The following is a 9,088-nucleotide window of genomic DNA, read 5'->3' as shown; positions in this document are numbered from 1 at the left end:
TCTATCAAGATAAGCTGGGAGAGTAGCCTAATGTCTTCTTGTTAGATATCGGACTGTTCGAGCTGCGGTCTTTACGGTTTATTTAAAGATTGAAGAACATGCAGCCATTTGCAGGAACTGAAGCAATACAGTCTGTGGTCTTGGCTTTATTTGTCGAAATGTAATGCAATAAAATGTGCACTTTAAAAGTTTAAAATTAAAACGTCAAGACACATATTAACATAATATAACATGTCTATACAAATATATTTTTTTGGCAGGGATCAAAAGTTATTAGCCTATATATCATGTTGAAGATGAATTAATTATACATTGCTTTAATCTAATCTAAATGTCTTTCAAAAAGCATGTTAGCATTACACTATTGGCATATATGCCCTTATTACACACTACAAAGATTAAATAAACATACTAACTCTATCCTACTGGCCGGCAAGCTACAAGCAACAGCTGGGTGAAAACGGGGGCCAGCGTGAGGGCCCTTCTCCTCAGACGACAGCCCATGACCGCACAACACATCATCTCTTCACGGATCACATCTGAACTTTCTTCTCCACTCCGATGGTCTCGTAGGTGTCTGAAATATGAGGGGTCAGGCCCTGCAGAGACAAAGAAGAAGCGTTAATACAGCAGGGCGTGGTGCTGCTCTAAGTGACACCAAGTGAGTATGTTATGAAAATATATCTGTGCATGATGATACTCACTGAATATATCCCTGCATCAGACTTCTGTGAAATAGAAAGATATACAGTATTTATTGGCATACAATTCCAAACAAATATAGCCTACAAAATGTGGCGTGCATCCGTGTGCTTACCATTTTTCAAATACATTTTGAAAAATGTAAACGTTCATCCCATGCAATTTAAAATGTCAAACATGTATAAGTAATCTACCTTTACTGTTTGACTTTCCCTTGTTATATACATTAACACATTCAGGCTCATCACGATTTTGGATTCTCGACTTTCCAACTTTAAACCATTTGTATAACATTCAAGTGTGTGTGCATAAACATAGTTTCATACACAGTCTCTGATCGTACATTCCGTATTTGACAATGCATTATGTATGAGTACATTATGGCTGGATTATACATTGTTCATGGCTGGATATAGGCCTACAGCACCAACCGAACCACAATTCATCGTCATACCAACAGATCACAACTGTATTAGGAAAAAATAGGTTTCCCTTTACATACAAAAAAAACCCCACTTACCTCAGGATGAGCTTGAGGGGGAGTAGCGGGAAAGAGCTACAAAAAAAACGAAAGAAATATATATATATATATCTTTTGTAGGCCTAAATATATTTTCGTACATATTTTTAAGTAAACACATATTATATTAAACATATATAAAATACGATGTTTCTTAATGAAAGATTAATGATATTTTGGTTTAGTTTCTCTTACCTTGAGCCTAATGTAGAGGACCGTCAAAACGATGCTGTAAGCAATCAGAATAGCGTCCAGGACATAGCACACCTTCATGTCATCTATGGCGTCTGACCAGGAACAGGACAAGAGTTGTTGGCAACCCAGATCACAATAGCCATTGTCCGATAATACTTCAACATGTGCATCTTGACTCCCCCCCCCCACCCCCCTCTCCCCGACACACAGTAGGACAATTATAAAGCTATAACTGCAGTTCCGACTCGAGCCACTAGAGGCTGCTAATGACAAAACGTACATAATGCAGGTTTAAGATGTACACTTTAAACCTGCAGTAGGAGTCTTTGGAGAGAGCAATAAGAGTGCAACCAGACATGGCGCCCAGGTCTTGTGTTGTATTAGGAATAAGCTTAATCCGGTATCATACCATATCTGTACCATGCCCATGATAGGTAGGCCTAGCCCCTTGGTCAACTATGCAGGGCGACGTTTCCGTTGTCCCATGATCTTACATCAGTAGTTGATGAACAGAGTGCTAACGAATTATAACTATTATAACAGTAGCTAACACAGGAATTATAGCTATAAATGTAACTTTGAACCAACAAGAGTTAAGTTATGACTTTAACTTTTTGCTGAAACACTGACTAGTTTATTTGAGGTATACGCTTCAAGGAGAGGCTTCAACACAGAAAGAAGAGATGAAGTGTTCCTCACCCACGCAGCTTAGGTTGACCATCAGAAGGGCAGCCAGGAGAGACACTCGCATCATGGTCGTCATCCTTTGACCATGTGGGTTTTGTCGGCGGAGAAGATCAAATTGGTTTGAGTTACAGTTTATCTCTGGGTTTGATGTCGACGACGACAGTCCTCTGAACTGAGCGCTGACAGTGGCTTCTACCAGGAAGCACAGTGGCTCTCTGTCCGTTCAGACACTTACGAATAAGATAAAAAAAAACACAGGCAGCATCACCTCCCACCACAGACACAAAAACACACACACACACACAGCCTGCCCGCTTCCTCTTAAACCAACTGGGTTCCTTCTTTTGTTCTTTACCAAGAAATTGATGAGCTCATTTATAGCATTGGAATATGCATTGCTGGTATATTTGTAAATATGTATGTGTCATTTTGAGTTTGTTTATATGTATTTAAGTCATTTTGATTTTTTTAATTCTTAATTCTATTCTATAATTCTTGAAGGACAGCAGTGTGTAGCAACATCCCGTACTGGGCTGGATGAAACCACAAAGATAGGTTGTGAATACACATATCTTGTTCTTTTCAAAAGCAAAAGTAACCTTTTTTATGTAAAGCTTTCAAACTGCTCACACAGCTTTGTTGAGCTGTCTTCGATCACACTTAATGAACTCATTGGTTAGAGGGAAATGGTTTAGCAACTCAACTATCATGTTTCAAAGCCTTTGAATGTTGTTCCTTCTGTTTGAAACAAATATATATATACAGATTCAGATTCTTCATCACTTAGTTGTTTGCAGCAGTAATACACAACCCTTTCTGTGCAAATAGGGAAACTTGAAAAAATATATTTCACTGCATTGAGGTGCCAATTTCAAAACCTTATCAAAGTTGAGTTGACTTCCTCTTTCACTTCCCATTACCTGATTGGACGAGTGATACAGCAGAATCATCTTTCAGACGAAAATGTAAACACAGAAACAAGTAATAAATTGTTTAATAATGGAAAAAATAAGACACTATACAAGCTACAGTTACCAAAAAGCGAGAAAATACAAGACAAATCTACAAATTGTGTTTTTTTTTTAGTGTTTTTTCTTTACAAGTCCCCTCTTTTAACAAAAAAAACAAAAGAAAAACTTTGTGGAAAATTGCATCATAACTTAGGCACCATTAAAAAAAAATGATAAAAAAAACAAAGTTCTCGATAAAAAAAAATCAAAGTATTTCAGGCATGCATTACAAAATTAGAAAGACATTCACTTGCATCTTTTGATCGTGTGACTCTGGCGGAATCATCCTGATCATCCGGATGTGACTTGTTCATCGCAAGGCTTTATCTCAGATAGAAAGGTGAAAGGAGCCCCCTACAGCTGAATAACTTTCCTACTGAGAAGGCGGAAGACTTAATCAGTCTGTGGAGGCCGCAGTGTGGTCCCCACGCACTCAGGCTAACGTGTACGTAGACAGAAATAAAGACGGGGATGTTGAGGCTAGACTCGGTTCCAGTATATTTCAGTGTGGAGACATTGCAGGACGTTATCGTGGATCCAAAAGTAGCTTTTTTTGTCATTTTCTGTGTTTGTTTTCAAAGCATTACGTAACCCGCACGGGTTTCGTAAAGGCATAAGGCGGTGGGTGGAGCAGACAGCGTTGGATCTGGTTGCTTGGTTTGAACTTGTGGCACAACTTGGTGATCTGCTACTGGCCGGAGGCTACGCAGCAAGAGGTGGGCTGGAACTCCAGGTTCACAAACATAAAAGTGCACACGCGCACACACTCACATACACACACACACCCGCAACCAGCTGGACCTGCTTGTTAGCACCCCCTAGTGGTGGCAGGCGAGATGGCGTCGGCGTGCATGGGAGCAATGTTGAGATGCCTTTTGCTCCTTCTTTGACTGACAGAAGTGGTGTGTATCAGCGCAGAGACAATCCCACATCCGGTTTGCCTGACTTGGGTTTTCGTTTGTGGGTTTGAGTGAAAAAATTGCAAGAGAATATATGTACATTAACTTAGTCCTGAGGAGCCAGCTGGATTTCCTTCTCTCCTACAAACATAAATGTTGCTGAAAATAAAAAAATAAAAACGTCATGTTGGAATGGAGCTGCAATGTTTAGTCTTATTAAAAAACGTGGAAAATTGTCTTGGAGTTAAAAAAAAGGCCAGTGTAAAAAAAATGCAAGCAGCCTAAAACAAACATTCATGAACTATTACAACATCGTCTTAAGAAACACCGAAAGCACTTTTTTGCTTTTCAAAAAAACGAAGCAAAGTGGCCTCAAAAGGCAACACAACTGTTAATCTGAATCGCATGGCGCTACATTCTGTTAATCTTAAAAACAAAACTATAACGTTGCACTCTCGGTATAAAAGCAGTAATAAATCGTCCCAAGCCAAACGTTGCACTGACAGGTCAAACGGCGGGAGTGGTTTTATCGAGGTTCAACAGGATAGGAGCCGCGCTCCCGTTGGTCTGCTCGCAAGGAAGCGAGAACTGTGATGTCATACGCCCCCCCGTCCGTCCGTCCGTCCGTCCGCAGTGGTTCATTCCTGTGTCATCGAGATGTAGTCCAGTGGTTACAACAACGTGGATACAATCGAAAACAAAAGCGATGGTTAAAGAAAGGGAGGGGGCGGGCGGTGGGAAAGGGGAAGGATGTTTTGGGGGGGCGGTTACAGACAGAGTCTCACCGGCGGAGGAGTCGGAGGAGAGACACGAGATCTGGGCTGTGTCTAAAACACTCCTCCTGTAACAGGGCCTTCCCTCCCCTTTGAGGTTATTTCCATGGAAACAGACAAGGGGGCGGGGGGTAGAGGTGGAGCATTGTGGGGGGGGCAATTGATTATTTCTTTGCTGCCACATTAGTCTCTTCCATCCCCGTGGCCGATGCTGTAGTGTGAGAGGAGATCGGAGGAGGGGGGCAGGGAGTAAGGGAGGGGGTCGTACTGTAAGAAGGACTTCACAAATCTTTGTTTATCGTTGTCCTCGTCGCCGGGGCGTCGGCGACGGCGGCTCCGTCACACCGAGGTCTCCGACTGCAGCCGCATGACAAACTTGTGGCTCTTGGGGTCGATGAACTCCTCGCCGATGCGCAGGAAGGGGAGGGGCGTCACCGTGACGACCAGGGAGAAGTCCAGGCGCCGCAGCGAGAACACCAGGGCCTGGCGCAGCGCCGAGGTCACGGGCTCCTCGCTCACCAGCGTCCACTGGCGCCCCCTGTCGCTCTCCCGCTGGTACTGCATGGTGGGGCCCGGGCTGAGGTACCGCTCCAGGAAGGCCTGGGGGGGGGGGGGGAACCCGATGTTAATCACTGATCTGATCGGTTTGAATCCAGAGGAACAGCTGGCTGAGACACACAAGTGGTGGCACATCTGCATCCCTCACCGTTTGGTCTACTGTGCAAATGACGACCGGCTGTTTTAGTTACGCAATGCTTAATCAAGTCATTTTATGGCATGTTAACCGTGCATACTTTTCTGCTACAATTCCCAACAAGCTAGTAGCAGAGTGTTATAGTACTACGCATTTATGCTGATAACTCGCAGAGCGGAGTAAAACTAAAATGTAACCGTTTTGCAGTGAAGAAGAAACACATGAAACACAACGCCATGTTTTTTCAAAACCTTTTTTTTTATATCCCTAGGGAAAATGACTCAGTGTTGGCCTGTAGTAGAATAGCTTGAGGTAATCACAGGTCTCTCAGACCCAGTGTACGGTTGAGACCGGATGGGTGCAGTCGCTCCTATTTGGGCAAACAAATCCTTCTGTTGTAAACAGACGCTCGAACCAATAGCTTAGAAAGCAACAGTAGCCTATAGGTTATTTATCAATTGTGTACAGAATGGGTTTAGTTTTTAAAATCATACTGTATATATTGTTTATATTTGTTCCTAGTCCTCTCCTTTTAACCACCAGGGGGAGCGCTCCAAAATTTCGCTGTTCTTGTACCTGTACCTCATAAAAATCATGAATATTAATGAGGGGATAGCCGGAGATTATCCAATCCCGTTGGTTTAAACCCTTATCCAATCCAAAAAGGCTAAAATTCGTCACTCGACCGCAGGAAAGCTTCAATTGTAATGCATATTGAACTAACGTTAGTGAAACGCATTTCTCTGATTGGGTTAGGTTAAGGGTTATGTTTAGGGTTAGGGTTATGTTTAGGGTTATGTTTAGGGTTAGGGTTATGTTTAGGGTTAAGGTTATGTTTAGGGTTAGGGTTATGTTTAGGGTTATGGTTATGTTTAGGGTTATGTTTAGGTTTAGGGTTATGTTTAGGGTTAGGGTTAGGGTTATGTTTAGGGTTATGTTTAGGGTTAGGGTTAGGAGTCAGCGTGCAAATTTGACTGACAGGCTGCCTGTCCAATCCCAGCGCTTGAGGCGGGACTCCTCCCGGATTGCGTCTACGAAAAACCCACTCGCTACCTGTACATTGTCAAATAAAAAGGTCATTCCCTCCTTCCTTCGTGACCCATCAGAGAGTGCTTGCTGCTCACCTTGGGGCTCATGTTGTGCGTGATGCAGAACTGCAGGTGGCTGAGGATGCTCTCCATGCTGTGGAAGGGTTGCTGCCGGGTGGTTCGCAGGTACTTCTGCATGGCCCGCGCCATGGGGGCGAAGATGGCCTGGGCCGCCTCCCGGGGGTCCATCACCTCGCGGGGGTGCTTGGGGGACGCGGCCACCTCGTCGTCGTGGAGACGCTTGATGTGCGTGAAGGCCTCCTCCACCGCCACCACCAGCCTGGGAGAGGGGGGGCGCGGCCGGTGGGTTTAGGTCTTTTGGGGGTTTTGTGTCAACGCCTTGTGGGGCGCTTCCGTCCTCTGGTGGGGCGTCAGGGGTCCGTTGGGTCTCTCCAAGGGTTATTTTTACGATTTAGCTCAGTTTTATATACTAGACATACATATTCTGAAAGGATTTGTCAACTTGTTTTATTGTCTTTGATGGAGGTTCCTTTTCTGGTACTGCCGTACCAGAAAAGGAACCACAATAAATGTAGAACCTTTTGAAAGCTTTACTTAAGTGACGGCATGGCCCCCACAATGGGGTATGTATCAAGCTGAAAATTAGAGACAATTACAACTAACACACATTTACGCTAATTAAATGATGTCGTTCTAAATAGAATCAATCAGATCGCTGAGAACTCGAAACTAAGGAGAATTTCCCTGATCAGCCCTGTCTCAAAGACACTAGTGTCAGAGGAAGTAGAATGAATCGACTCAGAAATTAACGAATGAGTCGACTCAGACATGAACCAATAAGTCAACTGGGACATGAACCAATGAGTCGACTCAGACATGAACAAATGAGTCGACTCAGACATGAACGAATGAGTCGACTCAGACATGAACGAATGAGTCGACTCAGACATGAACGAATGAGTCGACTCAGACATGAACGAATGAGTCGACTCAGACATGAACGAATGAGTCGACTCAGACATGAACGAATGAGTCGACTCAGACATGAACGAATGAGTCGACTCAGACATGAACGAATGAGTCGACTCAGACATGAACGAATGAGTCGACTCAGACATGAACGAATGAGTCGACTCAGACATGAACGAATGAGTCGACTCAGACATGAACGAATGAGTCGACTCAGACATGAACGAATGAGTCGACTCAGACATGAACGAATGAGTCGACTCAGACATGAACGAATGAGTCGACTCAGACATGAACGAATGAGTCGACTCAGACATGAACGAATGAGTCGACTCAGACATGAACGAATGAGTCGACTCAGACATGAACGAATGAGTCGACTCAGACATGAACGAATGAGTCGACTCAGACATGAACGAATGAGTCGACTCAGACATGAACGAATGAGTCGACTCAGACATGAACGAATGAGTCGACTCAGACATGAACGAATGAGTCGACTCAGACATGAACGAATGAGTCGACTCAGACTCGGGCGTCTCACCTGGCCTTGCGCTTGCGGACACGGCGATCCATCTCCGCCTCCTCGTAGTAGAACTCGTTGTGGGAGTTGTCTCTCCTCCGGGCGGCGGCTGCGATCATGGCCCGGGATTGGCCCGTGGAGTTGTTGGTGGAGCTCTCTGCAAGACGCAACAAGTCGACCGTTGAGCACACGAGACACGCACACGGCCTCCACCTCTTCGCCGACGCAGAGCGCTGCTCTGTGGGCTAAGGGGTGCCCTCGCTGGTCGGCTTCCAAGATGGCTTCTCGCCATCATGATCCCAAGGAGAGCCGAATTCCCCGGACCACGCCTTCACTAAATGCTCCCAGGTTTTTTTTTTCCCCTCCTGGGGCTGCGGGCCGGTCCCAGACCTCAGGTGTCCTCCTCAAAACTCCCAACGTCTGAACAACTTCTGGACTGGGACCCAGGCCCAAGACACTGTAGGTTGTTGTTGTTGTTTCTCTTTGTCTCTCATTCCCAACACAAGAGGGCCCACGTGATCTCTTAACAAATAGGATAAAGCTAGATGGAGGAGGCTTACGGCTAAGCAGAATGAATCGGGCCAAATTTAAATGATAAAAAACAGAAAACGCAGTCTATTCATATATTATTTGAGTGAATGCTGCAGTGGGTATGATTTTTTGCGCTTATATAAAAAAAGATATATAGAATATATATATAGAATTGGAAAGTAAACATCCCCCCGCCCCCCCAAAATGGAAGAGAAGCCCTGATTGGTCAGTAACGACCGGGAGCGGCCTTCAAATCCTAATTGTCTCAATTACAGAGGCAGGAGCGTGGTCAACCGGAACTAACAGTATGTGGATATTAACAAATCATTTCATTTACAAACAGCGGACGAAGGGCTGTGGCACTTCTACCAAATCCCACCCAAACAAAAGCTCTAAAATCTCAACCTAGCCCCTTTAACGGCATCGGAGGGGACGGGAAGCAGCTTGACTGAACAGAGTGGAGATCGAGCCTAGCTCTTTCCTAGCTATCTTGTTGTATACGGGTTATGGGTTAACCTAGTCATATTTAGTGCTTT

At 44.5% G+C, this 9,088-nt stretch overlaps 2 protein-coding genes across 2 annotated transcripts in view; both read right to left on the bottom strand.

Moving 5' to 3' along the window:
• Window positions 1–130: 130 nt before the first annotated feature.
• fcer1gl (Fc receptor, IgE, high affinity I, gamma polypeptide like) lies at window positions 131–2,336 on the bottom strand. The gene is made up of 5 exons (XM_079751305.1): window positions 2,117–2,336; window positions 1,418–1,509; window positions 1,223–1,258; window positions 705–728; window positions 131–599 (listed from the first exon to the last, which is right to left on the bottom strand). Exons 1-5 carry the CDS (start codon window positions 2,178–2,180, stop codon window positions 534–536), a joined length of 282 nt encoding a protein of 93 aa, XP_079607431.1. The 5' UTR covers window positions 2,181–2,336; the 3' UTR covers window positions 131–533.
• An 859-nt stretch (window positions 2,337–3,195) lies between these two features.
• Window positions 3,196–9,088, bottom strand: part of vangl2 (VANGL planar cell polarity protein 2) — a 16,467-nt gene continuing 10,574 nt past the window's right edge. Inside the window, exons 6-8 of the mRNA XM_079750175.1 lie at window positions 8,043–8,178; window positions 6,605–6,848; window positions 3,196–5,386 (exon numbers count right to left, since the gene is read on the bottom strand). Of these exons, the coding sequence (XP_079606301.1) occupies window positions 5,126–5,386; window positions 6,605–6,848; window positions 8,043–8,178 (641 nt within the window). The 3' untranslated portion in view covers window positions 3,196–5,125. The remainder of the gene's footprint in view (window positions 5,387–6,604; window positions 6,849–8,042; window positions 8,179–9,088) is intronic.

The sequence above is a fragment of the Pollachius pollachius genome, assembly GCF_949987615.1.
Source record: "Pollachius pollachius genome assembly, chromosome: 14".
Lineage (NCBI taxonomy): Eukaryota > Metazoa > Chordata > Actinopteri > Gadiformes > Gadidae > Pollachius > Pollachius pollachius.
Note: the sequence above shows the minus strand (reverse complement) of the source record. Positions and strands in the feature narration are given on the sequence as shown.

Excerpts from the sequence above, each read along its gene's own strand:
- fcer1gl (XM_079751305.1), bottom strand. The coding sequence starts at position 2,180 with ATGACGACCATGATGCGAGTGTCTCTCCTGGCTGCCCTTCTGATGGTC. Across the intron at positions 1,259-1,417 it reads TCCTCTACATTAGGCTCAAG|CTCTTTCCCGCTACTCCCCC; the intron begins GTAAGAGAAACT and ends TTTTTTTTGTAG. Across the intron at positions 600-704 it reads CTGATGCAGGGATATATTCA|GGCCTGACCCCTCATATTTC; the intron begins GTGAGTATCATC and ends TTGTCTCTGCAG.